General features: G+C 39.1%; 1 protein-coding gene across 3 annotated transcripts; it reads right to left on the bottom strand.

Annotated features, from left to right (window-relative positions):
- Positions 1-267: 267 nt before the first annotated feature.
- Positions 268-14615, bottom strand: eppk1 (epiplakin 1). 3 transcript variants are annotated; one of them, XM_046058019.1, is made up of 4 exons: positions 14506-14615; positions 9779-9910; positions 2348-7603; positions 268-1264 (listed from the first exon to the last, which is right to left on the bottom strand). In XM_046058019.1, exons 3-4 carry the CDS (start codon positions 7587-7589, stop codon positions 1236-1238), a joined length of 5271 nt encoding a protein of 1756 aa, XP_045913975.1. In that variant the 5' UTR covers positions 7590-7603; positions 9779-9910; positions 14506-14615; the 3' UTR covers positions 268-1235. The 3 variants fall into 3 exon arrangements, with proteins under 3 accessions (XP_045913975.1, XP_045913973.1, XP_045913974.1); XM_046058017.1 differs by having other exon boundaries at positions 268-7603; XM_046058018.1 differs by having other exon boundaries at positions 268-7603; positions 9834-9910.
- Positions 14616-20047: the final 5432 nt, after the last annotated feature.

Genomic DNA, 20047 nt, shown 5'->3' with positions numbered 1-20047 from the left:
TTCCACTAGAGAGTGCTGCCGGTAAAGCTAAATTTACAGAATGACCAAATGGTGTCTTCAACAATTGTTGAAATTTAATTTGTTTTATTGTTGAAGTACTCTGGGTGCTTAAACAGCTCTAAAAGGTGTCTAACCAGTCTAAGGAATCTTCAGGAAATTCTTGCACAGTATGTATTGTACAGAGCTAATACATGTTAAGTAAGTATAATTCCAGAAATTCCAACAAGTTCTAGCAGAGTTGTTGAAAAAACAAAACAGGCCAAGATATAGTATTCATATCTCACTTATTTATTCGGCCACACAGTGAAGCAGTTTGAGCAAGAAAGAATTTACAGTAAAACAGACCAATTAGTGCATGTCAGGCTTGCGTGTGAGGTCAAAGCAGGCACAACAAAACTAGATCCACTAGACTCACATTTGATTTAACATAAAAAGCACAATTCATACATTTCAACATTTTGCCCAAATGTTATGTCTTACATGATATACGTCCAGCTTCTAAAGGCAAGGTAATAATAGGCGCAGCTGAATCCCACATAGTTACAATAGTGAAAAAACAATCAAATTCATAGATCCCACAAATGGTGTTAAAACGGTGAGAAGAAGTATCATAAATGCAAACTGAAACAGTATTTACAGCCATTTATGTATTCAAGAATCAATTATTGCCTTAATACAAATACAAAATGCACATGAATGAGTCCTAAGACACATATGTTTTACTTTTCAATGTTAAGTCTTATAAGACCAGTAGGCCTCTTTCACAGCATATTTTTGACATATCAAAAAAGGTCAAACCAATAATTACACTCCCTGTGTATAAATGTTCTCTGGTTATCTTCTTCAAAATTAGACAGCCAATGCGATCTATGAGGTTCCCTGATTCTTAATTTCACAAGGTTGGGTTCATTTAAGGGTTTAAATAAAGGCTGAATTCTAATTTGGTGTATCAGTGCCACAGCCCTTGTTTTGTAACAAAAAAACTAATCAAAACACCTCTTCATTTATAGCATAGAACATTTTCTGTAATCCATTCCTTGTTCTCTTTTTCAACCACAAATAACTGACATTATTCAACACAATACAGTATACAGGCCTTTCTCTCCAGGTTTTTAAAGACGACCGAAAATGCATTTAAAAAGAGATGTAAAATATTTTGTAACTAAGAGAGAAAATAAAACTAATAATGAAAGCAAGACATAAAAGTAAATGCTTGTAGAAATGGTTTCTTTCCTTCACCTGTGCAAAGGCAGTAAACTCAGGCCTGTGATGGGATCTGTGACACACCTCTCAACCAGCTGGAGATAGGTGAGGTTCTCTTGAGTGTTGGGATCAAAGAATCCTTTGGTGTCATCATCAGGGTCAGACAGAATCTGATTCATTTCCTCATCAAAATAACCTCTTTGGTATGCCACCTGTACAGGTACTCTGTGACTGTGAACAGGGTCAATTATGCCTCCTGTGGCAATTTGTGCTTCAAGGAGACGAATTCCATGATCTTTCACAATGAGATCTTTTTTCAAGGCCTGGAACAAAGAAATTGTGTTTCCAGTGTAGGGATCTTTGTATCCAGTCACTGCTCTTTCTGCTGAAAGCAGTTTATTTTTCCATTCACTGCCAACCACTCTTTGAGCTACAGCTTCCTCGACAGAAAGTTTCTTGTTGTTCACCGGGTCAATGACAAAGCCAGTGGCAGCTTGGGCCTCCAGCAGAACCAGAGAAGTACCAGGAGTCAGCAGGCCTTTGCTTTTGGCTTCATAGATGGTTAGGGTTTCTTTTGTGGACTGAAGGTAAACCCCTGCAATGCTGTTAGTTCCCTCTAAGTACTTACGTACTGAGTTCATTTTACTTACTTCTGTCACTGTGACTTTTCCAGCTCTAAGATCTTTGTAGAGGTCCTCATCAATGATTTTTGATTCCAGCAACTCAGTAGCAGTAACATCCTTTCTGATTCCATGGAAGTTTTGAACTTGACTTGTCTCTGTGATTGTAGTGGTCACAGTAGTTTTTGTTGTGCTACTGTCCACTTTTGTTTCTGGTATTTGGCTTTTGGTGGTTGACGACGATGATGATGATGATGTTGTTGTGGTCTGCTGCTGAATGATTGTTAGGATGATCTCCAAAAAGCGTTCGATTGTGATTGATCCAGACTTGTACTGTTGCACAAGCTCTCTCCTCTTCTCCTCAGTGATGTATTTGGAGTAAAGCAGATCCCACAGAGACACTGTTGTTCCTTGGTACTTCCCTCCTGCTTTGGTTGTTGTTTTGGATTTCAGAATGCGTTTTGTGGCCTCATCAACAAAGAAATAAAACTCGCCTTTCTTCACAATGACCAGCAAACTCAGGCCCGTGATGGGATCTGTGACACACCTCTCAACCAGCTGGAGATAGGTGAGGTTCTCTTGAGTGTTGGGATCAAAGAAGCCTTTGGTGTCATCATCAGGGTCAGACAGAATCTGATTCATTTCCTCATCAAAATAACCTCTTTGGTATGCCACCTGTACAGGTACTCTGTGACTGTGAACAGGGTCAATTATGCCTCCTGTGGCAATTTGTGCTTCAAGGAGACGAATTCCATGATCTTTCACAATGAGATCTTTTTTCAAGGCCTGGAACAAAGAAATTGTGTTTCCAGTGTAGGGATCTTTGTATCCAGTCACTGCTCTTTCTGCTGAAAGCAGTTTATTTTTCCATTCACTGCCAACCACTCTTTGAGCTACAGCTTCCTCGACAGAAAGTTTCTTGTTGTTCACCGGGTCAATGACAAAGCCAGTGGCAGCTTGGGCCTCCAGCAGAACCAGAGAAGTACCAGGAGTCAGCAGGCCCTTGCTTTTGGCTTCATAGATGCTCATAACTTTCTTTGTAGATTCAACTCTGACACCTGCTATACAGTTTGTAGCTCCAAGGTACTTTTGAATCGATTCCATTGTGTTGACATTCTCTTCGGTTACATCTCCTTGTATAATCTGTGTGAAAAGCTCCTTTGAGATGATCTTTGACTCATACAACTCACTGGCTGAGACCTGCTTTCTTAGTCCTTTGAACTTTCTTTCTTTGGATGATACCTCTGTAATGATACTGGTGAGTATTTCAATGATCTCCTCTATTTTTATGGCTCCTGTCTTGTATTGTTGTATGAGCTGCTGCCTTTTTTGTTCTGATATGTATTCAGAGAGCAACACTTCCCACAGTGTCACCTGTTTGTTTTTAAATTTTCCTGCATTCATGGCAATAGTTTTGTTTTTGAATGCAAGCTCTATTTTCTCATCTGTGTGAAATACATGGGAGTCCTTTTCATACAAGGGTAGAAGAAGTAGCCCAGTTTTAGGATCTTTTTCACATCGCTTTATGAGCTGAAGGTAAGAGAGGTTTTCTTTGGTGTTTGGGTCAAAGAATCCCTTTGCATCGTCAGTGGGGTTCAACAGAATTTTGCGCATTTCTCCATCCAGACACCCCTTTTTAATAGCACCATCAACTGGTAACCTGTGACTTTGATTTGGGTCAATTATTCCTCCAGTGGCTATCTGTGCCTCAAGAAGACGAATGCCGTCACTTCTTTGAACCAGCTGTTTATTCATGGCTTCAAACAGTGATATTGTTGCATCTGTGTATGGATCTTTATAGCCGATGACAGCTCGTTCAGCTGAGAGAAGTTGCTCAAGTACATCTGGTCCAATTACTTTCTCTCGAGCTGCTTCATCAACGGCATAGAACTTGTTTTTTAGAGGATCAATGACCCATCCTGTTGCAGCCTGCGCTTCAAGCAGTACAAGTGCAATCCCAGGTGTCAACAGATCTTCTTTTTTTGCTTCATATATGCTCATTACTTTCTGGGATGGATGAATTTTAATTCCAGCAATGCTTCCTGTTCCCTTTAGGTATCCACTCACAGGTTCATGTTGGGTTACTGCTTCAAAAGAGAGTTTTCCTTCTTTCACTTGTTTGAAAATGTTTGCATCAATGATATTAGAATCCAGTAGTTGCTGTGCCGAGACAGGTTTTCGCAGGCCCATTATCATTTTGGGAGTTTCAATCTTCTCCAGTTTTTCAATGGTGGTAATCACTATTGTGATTATGGTTTCTGTGCTAATCTTCCTTGCTCTGTATTTTTCAATTAATTCAAGACGCTGATCTTCAGTGAAGTACCCAGAGTGAATCAAGTCCCACAGAGAAACAGATTTTCCTGAGTAGCGTCCTACTGATGTGCTCACAGCTGTCTTTTCAAACTCTTGCTTTATTTGTGTGTCAGTATATATTTTTACCTTTGTTCCCATAGCTTTGGCTGTGTCGTTCAGTGGCAGGAGAAACAGTCCTGTTTCCTTATCTTTTACACATCTACCCAACATGTCCATGTACGTCAGATTTTCTTGTGTATTGGGGTCAAAAAAGCCCTTTGTGTCATCAGTTGGGTCTGATAGGATTTGATTAAGTTCTGCATCAAAATATCCTTTCCTGTAAGCAACCTCAAGGGGTAAGTGAAGACACTTCAAGGGATCAATGATGCCACCTGTAGCAATCTGGGCCTCAAGTAAACGGATGCCATGCTGCTTGACAATTAGATCTTTTCTCAAGGCTTGGAACAGTGAGATCTTTTGACCGCTGTATGGGTCTGTATAACCAGTAACAGCCCTCTCTGCAGATAGAAGCTTTTCATACATCTGTGGACCAATTACTTTTTCTTTTAGAGCTTGTTCCACCGTAAGTTTTTTGTTTTTCACAGGATCAACAATGAATCCAGTGGCTGCTTGTGCTTCAAGGAGGCAAAGGGCAGTGCCAGGTGTGAGAATGCCAATGTGCTGTGCCTCTTTGATGCTTAGCTTCTGATTGGAGGGTTGCAGTATGACCCCAGCCACACAACTTTTCCCTTGTAGGTATGCTCTCACACTGTCCATTTTCATCACATCAGTGCTCGTCATGTTTCCATCGATCAAACTGTTGTATGTTTTTTCATCCACAATTTCAAGCTCCAAAAGATCCACAACAGAGATGTTTCCTCTGAGACCTTCAAAGTTCAGCCCTGCTTGCTGTTTTATCTCCTTACTCTCAATGATCTCTGTAATGGTGACAATGAGTTGCTCAATTGTGATTTTCCTTGACTTGAATAGCTTGAAAAGCTCCTGTCTTTTGTCCTCAGACAGATACTCTGAATTTATAAGATCCCACAGTGTTGTGTGCTTGCCCTTGAACCTGCCATACTTAACAGTAACTGTTGCTGATTTGAACGTTTCTCTAATATTGTTATCTATGTTAACTTTGTTACTTTTGCTTTTGAGTGGCAAGAGGCACAGGCCTGTAACGGGATCTGTGACACATCTGGCCATGAGCTGCAAGTATGTTAGGTTCTCGTGGTTGTTGGGGTCAAAGAATCCTTTGGTGTCATCGCTTGGATCATTTAGGATCTGATTCATTTCCTCATTAAAGTATCCCTTCTTATAGGCCACATGGACAGGAATGCGATGGCTGTTGACTGGGTCAATGATCCCACCAGTGGCAATTTGCGCCTCCAGGAGTCGAATTCCATGGTCTTTTACGATGAGATTTTTTTGCATGGCTTGGAATAAAGAGATTTTTTTGCCATCATATGGATCTTTGTACCCAGTTACAGCTTTCTCTGCTGAGCGCAGCTTTTGGCAGACATCAGGGCCAACAATCTTTGCTTTGACAGCATCATCTACAGAAAACTTCCTGTTTCCAATGGGGTCAATAATAAACCCAGTTGCTGCCTGTGCCTCCAGTAGAATCAGAGCAGTTCCTGGCATCAACTTTCCTTTTTGTTTGGCCTGGTAGATGGTCATGATTTGAGAATCAGGAAGCAGAATACCTGCAATGCTGTCTTTACCCTGTAGGTACATGTTCACATTTTCATCATTTATCACATCCTTTGCTGTCTTTTTTCCCTTTTCCAGATCCTCCAGGACCTCCTTACTAATAATATCTGCCTCCACAAGCTGTTTGGCTGTGACAGTATCTCTGATGCCTTCAAAAATGACTGGAGTTGTTTTCACAAATGTTTCTATGACTTGCAGAACCATTGTGATTATCATCTTGATGTTTAGCTTCCCTTCTTTGTATTTTTGAATGATGTCTGTCTTCTGATGTTCATCAAAGTACTCAGACATCAGGAGTTCCCACAGAGATACAGTCATTCCCATGTACTTACCACATGTCACTTTCACATTCTCCTCTTTGAAGGCCATTTTAGTTTGGTAGTCAATAAAGTTAAAATTGTGCCTTTTTGACTTATCAAGGAGTGGGAGGAGGCACAGTCCAGTGATGGGATCAATGACGCACCTTTCCATCAGCTTAAGATAAGTTAGATTCTCTTCTGTGTTTGGGTCAAAAAATCCTTTTGTGTCATCACCTGAATCCTCTAGTATGGTGTTAATTTCCTCATTAAAATAACCTCTCTTTAAGGCCACTTCTATGGGAAGTCTGTGACTGTTGATTGGATCTATTATTCCGCCTGTAGCGATTTGTGCCTCAAGTAGGCGGATCCCATGTTCCTTAACTATGAGCTCTTTTGATAGTGCTTGAAACAGGGATATTGTTTCACCTGAGTATGGGTCTTTGTATCCAGTTACTGCTCGCTCAGCAGCACGCAGCTTTGCATGATACTCTGGGCCAACAAGTTTGTTTTTGATGGCCTCATCCACAGTGAGCTTTTTATTTCCTACAGGATCAATCATGAATCCAGTTGCAGCTTGTGCCTCCAGTAGCACTAGTGCTGTTCCAGGCATCAGTATGCCTTGCTTCATGGCTTGATAAATGCTAATTCTCTGATTTGACGATAATACAGCAATGCCTGCAATACTGCCTTTGCCCTCCAGGTATTCTTTCACTGTTTCCATCAGCATCACATCCTGTGTTGTGGTCTTTCCCGTCTGCAGGTCATCAAATGTTTCTTTATTGATGATCTTTGATTCAAGGAGTGCAGTAGAGGAAATACCTCTTCGCAGACCTTTGAAGGTAATGCAAACAGGAAGAAGCACCAGGCCTGTGTCAGGTTCCACAGTGCACTTCTCTAAGAGACTTTGGTAGTTGAGATTTTCTTGTGAGCTTGGATTGTAGAACACTTTGAGCTCTGACATCTGGTTATTGAGAATACCTTTTTCATAGTAGCCCTTTTGAATCGCTGATTCAACTGAAATGTTTGTCTTCTCAACAGGATCAAACAGGCCTTGTGTGGCTATCTGTGCTTCCAGCAGCCTCAATCCATAATCTCTTGGGACTAAATCTTTTTGCATAGCTTGGAATACAGATATCATTTGGTTGGTGTAGGGATCTACATAGCCACAGATGGCTTTCTCTGCAGTGAGGAGTTTGTCATTCATCTCCTGTCCAACTATACCCTCTTTAACAGCATCTGCAACAGGAAGTTTTCGATTGTTTATCGGGTCTACAATGCCGACTGTGGCCGCTTGTGCTTCAAGCAGGGCTAATGCTGTTCCTGGCTTAAGCAGACGTTTCTTCATGGCTTGATATATGGTTATCTTCTCCTTTGTTTTTTCCAGAAATATGCCAGCCACAGGTCCGTGGACTTCTGTGTAGCCATTTTTCTTCATCTCAGTGTCTTGACTGAGAGAGTCCATCTTGGCCTAAAGAGCTGTGTAACACAGAAATAGTTGCTTGGTTTGTATATTGCAGGCATTGTCTGTAAGTAACATTAAAACATAATTTGTGTTTACAACAACATTTTATAGATACAGCGATTCTTATCAAGACACTGTGTTCAGTGTTGAAGTTATATGCGTTTCATCAACTGTACATACACTTACTACGTACTATATCAAAGTGGTAAAGATTCTGAGAAATGCTGTCAGTTCCCAGTTTATTAGATACTGGACCACTTACTAATACTAACGTAGTCTAATATAACAACCCTTCAATAAATCCCACTGTCATGAAGACCAAATTCAATGCCATTTTGGAGGCTGCAGTCTATGGTGCTATTGAATTGGGCTGTGTTACACATGAGGGTAGACTATTTTGGAAACGCATATCTTTATAACACAATACAATTCAACAGCTCCATAGCATCATTTACCATTCACCATCCTTGACATGAACCGTGTGGCGGCTTAGCGGCACCGGACTTCGTTGTTCATGTCAGCCAAAAACTAAAAGAAGAACGGAGAAGGTGAGAGGCCTTCTTTCTACAGCTGCAGTCATTATTGTATCAAGGTCTAAGAGGCAATGAACATTGTCGTCTGTTGTAAACTCTGTGCGACCAGCAAAAAGCTTTCAACCGCGAACATTTCTACATCTGATTTATTGAAGCATCTGCTAAAGTAGCACAGCAACGTGGAACTTAGAGAAAGAAACTCCGGCCGCTACTGTCACTGATGCTTGGCCTCGTCGGGAGAGAGTGGCGTTAACGTAGCGTTGAATACTGCTCTATAAATAGACTACATGTGCAGAAAAACAGCTGTTCAAAAGTCGGGATTTACTTGCTTTATTTTTTTATTTCAGCCGATGGTGTTAAACGTTAGGCCTATGGGTAGCCTATATGTTTTGTAAAAACCATAGGCCTACTCCTTGCTGCTGTTATGAATATGATATTAATTTAAAAGTTGGGAGAGACTGCTTTGTTTGGGGGTGGTGCTGGGTGGGAGTGAAAGCAATTATCAATCCTGCCCACCACATATTGATTTTCAAATTTTTTTTCTAAGCGTATTTAAAATCATATTTAATTGAGGAGCTGTTGAGAGGAGCATATTCGTGCAGCACCTCCTCTCGCTCGCTCCCTCTTTCTCTCATTCTCGTGAAAACCGCTGCACAAAGCTGTAAAATCCCCCCCGCGCTGTCATTCTGTGGGAAACACTGGAAAGTTATAGGCCTAAGGGGTGATAAGCAAGGAGTAATAAGTAATGTATTATAATTTCTGAGTAACTTGGCCAACACTGATTGCAAGGTTGTTGTATGTTTTTTTTTGTCTCCATAATATCCATCCATAAATACATAAAATCACTTTGTTATCACCAATTTATTAGGTACACCTAGCTAAAAGCGAATGAAGTGTAATTCAACATTTCTGCATCAGTAAGAGTAGCCTAGGCTAAAAAATAAAAAAAACATCTCCCTGTATAATGAAACACACTTTAACTGCAGCCTCCAAAATGATCACACAGTTGAACATCGTTCATTATGTATTCTCTTCCACTTGTTCTGCATATCTGATCATTACCTCACAATGTGTTCTCCTGCTAACTTTACATGTTTGACGCTGATTTTGTATTTTTAATTCTGGACTAATTGAAAAACCCCCGTTGGCCTAAAATGGAGCTGTCCAGCCCATTACTGTGGTGATTAGTATCCCCTCCATGTCTGCAAACATTAACCTCATATGCAAAGCTTGCTTGATTCTAAGCTTGTGTTGTCTGGTTAATGTGCATTTTGAACTGTCACTTATAGTTTTTAGAAGAAACCAAAGTCAAAATGTAGTTTTGGCCAAGACTAATGAAATGTTTAATCTGTGAAGCAAATGCCTAAATTGCCTATAATACCTTGTAAATGAATCCTAAATGAAGGTAAGGCAGCAACACACTACAACTCTAAAGTTCACTATGGCCCTTGGAAAATGTAATATGCTGCAGCAAAACACTGAAGGTATAATCTATAAATGAATTAGGTATTTTAGTATAAAAAATGAATAATGAACTGCCTTCTACTCACTAGCCTGTGCAAAAATGATTTTATCCGTTCCACCTTTAATCTGATTTCTTCAAATTAGTGGATAACTTTTACAATATATGGACTGTCCTTCAACTTTATATCAAACCTTTTAGTTTCCTTATGAGTCTGTGAGCAGCCTCAGATCCTCAGATGCTCCTCACCTTTCCAAAATCCTGGATGAAGCCCACAGGTACCTTGACTTCTATGGTCAGAGTCGTGGAGCTTTGAAAACGTCTTCCTGTAGAGATAAAGCAAGCAGTATGTTTTGGTTATAAAATCTCTTCCTCACAAGCGTGTTTATGATTTGATGTTGAAATTGTTTTATGATGTTTCTTTCTTCTTTTCAAGTATTGCACATGTGTATATATTTAGTGTATTCACTTGTTTTAAAGCTAAACAATAAAATTGTTACACACAGACATCTGATTAGTTATCAACAAAGATAAAATGAGCACGATTATGATGAGGGTGATATTGATACAGTACTGATGTTGTACAGTACACTCAATCCAATACAAATACATATTTGCCATAAAAGTAAATTACCCATTTAAAACAAAAGGAAAGTAAAAGTTTTTTCTGACATGAACAGTATTTCTGGTTCGACAGTACAGACTTCCTTTTGTGTAGAAATAAAAGTTATTTTATGGACGAACATGAATAAAAGTGTTTAATTAGTCAGTAATTCTAAAACAGTTTAATACTAGAAGAGTGCACTCAGTAGAGATGTCTGTGAAGATTCTTAGTCATCCCTCATCCAAGGAACTTCTTCAGTTCTGAACTGAATAAGTCCCTTGGATGAGGGACGAAATGTCTTCCAGTATCTTCAACCAAGTCCAGTTGCCCTTGACTTTAACCTTTGTTGTACTCAGTAGAGAGCAAATCTCTGCCAGATGTGTCTGAGGCAGAGGTTGAAAGTAATGAATTACAATTACTCACGTTACTGTAATTGAGTAGTTTTTTGTGTACTTGTACTTTTTAAAGTAGTTTTTTAAATCTGTAATTTTACTTTTACTTAAGTATAAGTAAGTATATATTTAAGTAGTTGATTGGATCTGTTATTATAAAGCGACCACTTTGGCATCAAGTCCAAGAGAAAAACAGTATTATGATGCAGTGTAAGCTGTGAAAAAATGCTGTATTAAATTAGTGTTAATGCAAACTGAACATTTCCCGCTATCTTCAACCAAGTCCAGTTGCTCTTGATTTTAACCTTCGTTGGATAACTATGACCTGGATGACTGAGAATCTTCATAGACATTTCCCGCTGCTGCTGCTTCACATTGCAAACGTTTAACTGTCGAAACACAAATTGACTTGAAGTTATTTTGAAGTAGTCACAGGAAATCTGTTTGTAAGAGAGGTCAGCGCTGACCGCTGTCGTGCAGAACACTACAATGCGTCTACACAAGACAACCGTCATTTTCAACACTTTACTGACAGCGGACCAGTTTGAAATATTGCAGTGAGTAATGCAACAGTCAGGAGCAGACACAGTGAACTGTTAGATAAAAAGCTGCAGGCGACAGGCTGCACACCTTCACCTTCTCTGCCAGGGAACCAACTCCTTCACTTTTGCTGTTCGCAGACTCATGTTGTGTGCAGTATAAAGTCAGATCATGACTGCCCACATAATTATGGAAAATACCAATAACTGCCCGACAATAGTTTGTTTAGCTGTGTCTGTGCCCTGTGGTACGTCCATTAAAAGGCATCTGCTGTTAACTACAGGTGTCTCATGCAGAAAAACGGCACAGCTGCATAGGATAAGATCCCCTTCATGCCTACTCCTGGCAGAGATAACAATTTGATATATTTGTAATTCAATAACTACTACTACAATGACAAATACCTTGCGAGCACCTCCTAATAACTGTACATACCTTACAGAATTTATGCACCTTAGTGCAAACTTTTTTTGAACGCGTAGGACAATAGTGACAATAGTCTTTCTTCATACATATTCTGTCACTGCACAGATAGAAATGAACTCTCTGCCAGTTCATGGACATGTTTCACATCATGTGTTTGCTTTGGCATGACATGACATAATGCTTCAAAACAGGAACAGCAAGTTGCAGTGTTTTAACAACTGGCATGGAAGTTTTTCAGACACAAACACTATGCAATTCTTTACCATTTAAATGTCATTTTTACAAGTCTCATGATTCTCCCCCTCTAGTTTTTGGTCTCTGCCCAGAAAATCTCTTTCACTGCTAAATGCTACGACTGTGTTCACCAGCTAGTCGCTCATTTTGTCTGTCTGCTGTTTGGTGCTGAGCAAGTAGGGTACAAAGGATTTATTAGAGTTTTAATTTTGCTGAAATCTAACTCTAGAATACTAAAAGAAATTAATTGTGGCATAACTTCTTGTATTTTTGTATATCTTTTATTTTCTGTTTATTTTCCATTTTGGATCCAAAAGTAAATAAGAAGCTACAGTAATGAAAAATGCTTACAAAACCCTCCATAACATTCAAGTTTGAACACCTCCAGTACTATTAAATGAGCTCATACTTCGAAACCACTGGATTTTTCCACCCTTTCTGTGAAATATGATGTCATCGCCACCCACGGGAGTGGGAGTGACTGAAATGTCCAAAAAAAAAGGGTGTGGAGGGAAACCAAGCCAGTTCACAAACCTACTCATTATTTCATGCTAAAATTATAAGGTAAATCAGGATCATGAACAAGGCTCTGTTCTGTACATTATTATTTCCATATGTTACTTACAGTGGGAATTTTGTAAAAAAAAACAAAAAAAAACAACCAGAAAACCCCCCCACCATAATTAGCTTCACTGCATGAGGTGGAAATTAAAAGCTGTCAGTCAAGCATTTTTTCAACAATAGCCTGTGATAACTACATGTAGTTAAAAATAGTGCTATACGGTCATTTATAATCTCAGTGGACTAAAGGTGTTTTACTACATGCAATGCAACACCCGCAAGCCCTACAAGCCAAGAAACACAAACACCTGCTCATATAAAGTTGTACAACAGCCTGCAGGCACTGCAGTGTCTCTGCCTGTTTGAGACTTCACCCACTCTGTAAATGTTTGAATGTTTTTAAAGATGCCTAACATTCACTTTACATTTATTACACCATCTGAGTTTGCTTATCATATCGTAAAAAGGGAAATCCATTACCTGCACAAAGCTAAAGAGTTATCACAGTGTTAACATACAGTAACTTCACTGTTTACTGTTCAGTCGACTTTTAGTCAAGTTTGCTTTCCTGCCCTGAAGTCCAAAAGTACCCATTCATAAACACTTTGAATAAAAGGAGGCTTTATTTTCAGTTGTTAAACTTCTTCTTGTATCAAGGAGATTATATAGAGAGGTTTTTATTGTTGATGTTCTCCCATTTACATACGTGGAGGTGCAGAATATTAGAAGCACTGACCACTAACTATAACCTCAATGCTAAAACATATAATTTAATTAACACCTCAATGACAGTATCAACCTGAACATTATAAGAATCATTAAAACAGAACAGATGTATTTGGATTGAATTAGGTTGCACAGGTGTATCTATAGTAGTGAGTGTTGTTACACCTCCTCAGCCGTTTGGAATCTGTTGTAATTAGGGCTGCAGTTGATGGATTAATTAGCCTGTTATGCTCTTGATTAATTGTTTTTTAAATAAAACATCATGAAAACGAAATTCCTTACAGCCCAAAGTGACATCTTCAGATATCTTTTTTGGCAGTCCAACGGTCCAAAAGCCAAATATATTGAATTTAGTTTAAAGTTAAACAAAGAAAACCATTTAAGAAGCTGGAGCTAGGTAATGTTTGGCATCAGTTAGTTTCTTGTTGATCAACTAGCCAATCAATCAACTAAGACATTAATACAGTTACTTTAACATTTGTTCAGCCTACACTGCAAATTCAGGTGACTTGGCCTTTCATTATTTTCAGATATTGATAGATTACTGATAACTTAAAAAAAATAAAAAATCATTTTGTACCTCTAGTTCAATATGGACAAATCCTTGTAGTTTGTCTTCACTGACATTGAATTACTGAAAAAAGTTTTCTCAAGGAATGCATAATGATTGGCATGTGCTATATGCAAATTGAAGTTACGCCTACTTGTCTGAACTTTAGCTTGAAATGATCCAAGAATCTGTCTGTGAGTGGTGAGAAGAATTTATAGAAGACATGCAACCTTTGTGCCTCGAAGAAAAATAAGTTGGGAAATCTTGAGATTGACAGCATACTGCTAATTACCTGTCTGCTCTCACCTTTGGGTTAAATACATTATGCAAGGCCCATCACATCATATCTTTGACACTAATCATTATCATTGCAGTGCATTCTTGACACCATCCCATCAATAAAGAAAACAGGGAGGCAGTGGAGTATCGTGTGGAGTTACATAACATTTTCTGTAGCTGCGGAAAATATAGGATTGTCATCACACGTGTCAATAGCTTCGAGGGTGATGTAGATGCAGTGTTCAGACTTGTCAAAATCCTTAACGGTGACAAACGGGCCTTCTTTGTGTAACACTTTGTATTAACAAGTGTGGTCAAAGGTAATCAGTGAGGAATGTTTACTTTCCCTTTTTATCAGAAGGGTGTTGGCTACAAGAGACTGTTAGGAAAGTTATTTCTTCACATTTGGTTTACACTGTCTCTGTCCAACTTGTCCCTCTCAAAAGGAAAAAAATAAGATACAGTTTGAATATGATTTTACTTTGGATTATAGAACACTTTCACTGAAATAATGAGCTCTTAATTACAAGACTGATCCTTTTCTTTTAGAACTTTAGAAACAAATAATTTGATTTTAAATCTAAAATCTTCTTCAAAATCTGCTCTTACCTGACGTTTCTGGAAAGCAGTCAGACTGTGGGTAGCGCTAGTTAGCAGTGGATCTCAGCTGGTATGAAAGACATTGTGAGTTTGAGGTGCTCCCAACATCTCAGAGGAAGTCCTCAGTGCTCACTGACCAGATATACAGCATGTCTAGCTGTTTAGTCCCTCCCCTCCTGAGGAACAGCCTCCTCTCCTCAGACTGAGAGGGAGGGAGTAACAGCCCGAGATCTCTTTGCACTAAAGCTCAGGATGCCAGGAATTCCTGTGGACTTCCTCTGAGCGTGGACCATTGTGTGCTTAAACAATAACTGCAAGCAAATTGAGCCTTTCTAAACATTCTATAGGTGAGCAGATTTATTAAACTGACATCTTCTGTAACCAAAGCTTAATGTATTGTAACTTGTGTAGAAGTCTTTTACATGTGGGTCCTAAAGGTTACTCTGAACAAACACAGGGGTCTTCAACCCTCTTTGTCTTTCACTGATTTGTAGTAAATGATTTTTCTTTTCACAGTGTAGATAATGATATGTTAGCAGTAATGGAGATGCTTATCTTCCTTATCTAACCAGCCAGGTTGTGACAAGCAGAGCCAGATACTCTGTGGTTGTGTGTGAACTTCCTTCAGGTTTGACAGGTTTTGAACTGTGAATTGCAAAGAAAATGGGGCCAGGGGTCTTTGTGTCTTCATTAAAAGTAAAACAACCAATTGCGTCACAAAACAGACAACATGTACAGACAACCCCTGTTATTAGTTGCATAAACCAGGTGCAAAGACATTACTCACATTATAATGACGGCACTGAAGTCCTGTTCAATGACGAATTTGTAGGTGGAAACCGTTTTGTAACATTTTGCTTAGGTGAAACATGTGATAATGAATTCCACTCAGTAAAGCATGAGAACACTTACAAGTCTCAAAATAATTTATTATAACTCCATTAGTTATAATAATTCTGCACATATGTTTGGTCCATGCTTGTGTTTTATGAAATAAAAAATTTATTCATTGAGTTTGCTATTGAAAATGAAGATCACATTTGCAACTTTACCTGTTAATGGCCTGACATATTTCCTCAGTGAAAATAACGCTGAATAAAGGTCTGTCTCAGTTGTGCAAAAAATAGCAAAGTCAGGCTTTCTAAATGTTTCCAACAGAAAATATTACTTTTCTTTTAAGGTGACGAAAGAGTTGGAGAAAGTGTTTTACATATCATTATGACAAAAGGAGTAATAGATGATTATCAACCTTGTGGTTACCTGATGAATGCATAGGAAAATGTCACATGAAGAACAACCTGACATGTGGTGAAACAGGTACAAGATCAAATGACAATCATGGGGATTCATTTTCTCACTGTGGGAGAAAATGAGTAGTTTACACAATCACAATCTTACTTAATTACTTACTTAATTACAATCTTACACAATCACAATCCAGCCAATGCGTTTTTGGCTACCCAGGAATTTCTTTATCTAGTTCAAATTATTTTACATGTAACCTGTCTTCTCTCATTTATCTTCCAGAATCAGCTAAATGAAGGTGCTGTAGTAACAGCTGGGTGTGGTAGCCACAAGCCTCTGAGAAGGGAGGGAGAATCTGTGAAAAAGTTTTATTGACATGTAAGAACACACAATTATGTAACTTGGAAACCGGACAAACATTTTTAAGAGGTTGAAAGGCCAGTCCCACCTTGACATTTAGATTTTTTGCTTTGAGGAAAACAAATTAATTGAAATCAGTGGATTAACAGCAATATGAAACTGGGTTATATGGTGCCACCATTGTGATTTAATTAATAAATGTAGTGCTGAGCCACACAAGCTTTGTCTAAATAAGTGTGTTGTCATGCGTCTCTACATGTTGAGAGTTATATATCACAGCTATTGTGAACAAACTGGAATAGGCTAATGCAATGACGCTTGGCAGCTTTTTGCTTCACTTTTACTATTTACTTGCCAACATCCTGCGTCCTTCCATTCAGCTGGAACACAAAGGCTTGGGCAGGTATTCAAAAGATTATTTGTTTCTCAGGCAGAAGCTAAGATCATCAAAATCAATCCCTCCCTCTGGTTAAAAGACACAGGGCATGTGCATACAAGTGTGCACGGTGTGCGAAAATGGATGTAATGTAACTTTTAAGTTAAAAAGATGTATAGTGCACTGTGCCATAAGTCAGGTAAGAACCTCAGCAGGCTGAAGCCACCAGCTGCAATGATCTCCTGTATTACTTGGTGGAATGCCTAAGTAGTATCAGTCTTAGGTTGAAGACTTCTCTTTGCCACCAGCATGTCGTAGAGGTGGTGGGTGATGTTGTTCAGGATGCTAAACAAGTTAGACAGCATCCTCTGCTCTAGAGTTTTGGGGGAGAGACTGGGCTAATGTAGGGTGGTTTCATGGTGAGTTGAGAGGTGTGGGAATAGGCGTGGCTGGTGGGTGGGGGTTGAATCTGTTATATAACAGGTTAGTCTCATCGGTCCAGCTAGTGCTGTTTAGTTGATCACAGCCAGTGATGCTAATCATGCCTCTCCACACTTCCCTGGTGTCCCACCTTGACCTCAGCTCTCTCTGAATAAGTTTGAACTCCTCTCTGTCCTGAAGGTTTTTTTAATTCCAGGTAGCCTTAATGGCCCTGGTGATCAAGGGCTTGTTGTTTGGGTAACAGGTTATAGTTCACACAGAAGTTGATGCATGCTGTTATGCACTGTGTGAAACTGTCAATGTCTACCATAGTCAGCATTTCCCAGTTTTTGGCCTCAAAAAAGCTTCTCGCCTGCCTTTGGTGAACATTTCTGACTGCCCTGGTGGTCACAGGTTTCTGCTGGACAAGGGGCTTGTATTGTGGCAAAAGGTGAACCAGGTTGTGATCAAGATGGGGCTGTGAGGCTGTAATAAAAATAAAATTTAACCTTGCAGTACACCACATGTAATGTGAGTTGTAGAGTATGAGAAGTTATCTATAAAAGGTAGGAATAAAACCAACTAAGTGCAGTGTCCTTGATGTCAACCCACATTTTAAGATGATGATGATAATCTACTGTGTCAAATGTTAACTTAATTCTAACAGAATTAGCGACCGTCGGCTGCTAAAATGAGGTAGTTGGTTACTTGTATGTTTCTTTGACATTAGTATAGTAAATACATTTCTTTGTTGTCTCAGTGGGGAACTTCACAAACGGTGGGAAGTTTGCCACAGTGTTGGCAAGAGACATGGTTAAAGTTTCCAGAGGTCACCAAGAAGGCCCTGGGCGTGGTATCTGTCTCACCAGGTTATATCAACTCCTGTCGATGTTTGGCTATCCCCTTTCTTACTGTCAAGGTAATATTTTTTATATTTTTTCATTACTTCATCTATGGTTCGTTTCATACCAAGATTTCTCGCATTGAATCCTGCCACATTGGGCATATTTGTTATGACTGGGTTAAATTGACTTTGGATTATGTGCTTGCACTTTCCATATTCTTTGAGGAGAATAACATTTTCATTAGTTTGGCTTTCTTTTTCTTTTGTATTTTCTTTGTTGTCTGTTTTGGAGAAGCTAATTAATGCTGACAATAATGCTGTCAAGTAACGTTGAAGGATGATGATGTGAGTGAAGCATAACCATGATAACTGGAGTGCTCATGTGCTGTACCATGACAGTGACTACCATGAAAACCTTAGGATAAACACTTAAGCAAGAAGACAACCTAAGAGGCTTAATGCAACGCTCCTAAATGAACCCCTAAGCAGATATTTCGCATAAAGGACAAACTTTTGAGTTTGAGTTTGAAACTGACGTTTAACAACATTTACTGCTGTTCTGAAAGTATTTTCAGAATTCTCAAAGACTAAAAATGAAATAATAGAGAGGTTAACTGATAATAACTTAGTTTTGTTCTACAATATACAAACTGAGCACAAACATATAATTTTTAGCTACTGTGTTTCTGTGTTGGCCACCTTTTGTAATCAATCACATCTGCTTTCTCAAGTTTCAAGTTGAAAGAAACAACTTTAAAAAGACAAGTAAAGGTTCAAATGCTGATGACATATATCATTTCAGTAATTTTACTATGTTGAAAACAATAAAATCTACCTAACTGTACCATTTAAAAAACTTCCTATTCAGTTGCACGAAGCATAACCCTAGTCATATGTCTTTCATTGCCTACTTAAGAGCAAAAGATTTCTTCCGTTAGCTCTCCACATAGTTGAATGTCCTGCAGGATATTGCTCAGTCTGTTCCCCGTTGGCCTAAAAATGCACCGGGCCAGGAATGTTTTTTAATAGTGTTTCCATTGTCCATTCTTGTCAGCACCACGCCCAGCTCAATGTGCTCTGAGAGCCCCCTGACTGCCTTGTCATTCATTTCTGTCCATTTTTCTTTAGAAGCATCTACAAATAAATTGGCAAGATTATGTGTGTTTGTTCTGATTATTTAAAAATAAAAGACTCTATTGCCAGCGTGCTTTCCTTACCAAGCTCTCCACTGCTTGCATGCAAACTATGTCTCTTACCTACTCATTATCCCAGTTGTCACTTGTCCTAATCCGAAACTCACTCCTTGAGCAACCAGTTGAGCTCTGGCTGCACAAAAATGTGACACTACAACCCTAAGGCTAAATATGATTTTCAGAAAGATTGCAAAAACACACACTCCTACTCAACATGTACGCACGTATGTCAATGAGCATAACTGTGGTGACTGTTGAAATCATTCTACACTTTAATCTGAGCCACATGTACTCAAACAGTATGCATAATTTTCTGCATTCCTGGACCACACTGGACAGGTATAATCAGCATGTGTTCTCAGGCACACCCAGCCTTTCTCTTCACATGCATCAATGGTGAACAAAAGCCCGACAGCTTTCCTGCTGGCTGGGCACCCTGACATTGAGCTGTTTGCTCACTGCTTAACTATACATGTCAAAAGAGCTCAGCAGAAGAAGAATGAATGTAAAACTAATCCTTTCCATAATCGTTAACGTCCACATTTATCTACATTTATTCTTTATCTTTATTCAGTCTTGCCTTCATCAAGTTGACACCACCCTGATAAAGGTACGATAGCTGAACACTTGGTGAATAAAGCATGGTATAAAGGAGAACAGTTGTGTGACATTTTAAATACTGTTTTACTTCATTTAATATATTGAACTCTGTAAGACATGAATGTAACTTGTACCTGTTCCCTAAATATTCCCGGTGAAAAATTAATGCTTTGTAAGTAGGGTAATGATCGATACCAATCTCATATGCGTCTGTACAGCCAGCAGTCTGTTAGCTTAGCATAAAGAGCAGAAACACCTGGATACAACTAGCCTGGCTCTGTGTGTAACGTAATGTAACTTGCACCTCTGAAGCTCTAAAGTGAAAGTAAAGACTAGTAAAATCAGAAAAGGCTCTCCAATAAAAGTATGTTTTAAAAAAGGTCTTAAAAGGAGATCACTGACTCAGCTGAACTGATTTCCTCAGGCAGGATGTTCCAGAGCCTCAGGGTCCTGACTGCAAACTCTCTGTCCCCTTTAGTTTTCAGCTGGGCTGCTGGAACAGACAAAAGACCT

Source organism: Micropterus dolomieu, linkage group LG09 (assembly GCF_021292245.1).
Source record: "Micropterus dolomieu isolate WLL.071019.BEF.003 ecotype Adirondacks linkage group LG09, ASM2129224v1, whole genome shotgun sequence".
In the NCBI taxonomy this organism is placed as follows: domain Eukaryota; kingdom Metazoa; phylum Chordata; class Actinopteri; order Centrarchiformes; family Centrarchidae; genus Micropterus; species Micropterus dolomieu.
The sequence above is the reverse complement of the archived record's forward strand: the minus strand, read 5'-3'. Positions and strand labels throughout refer to the sequence as shown.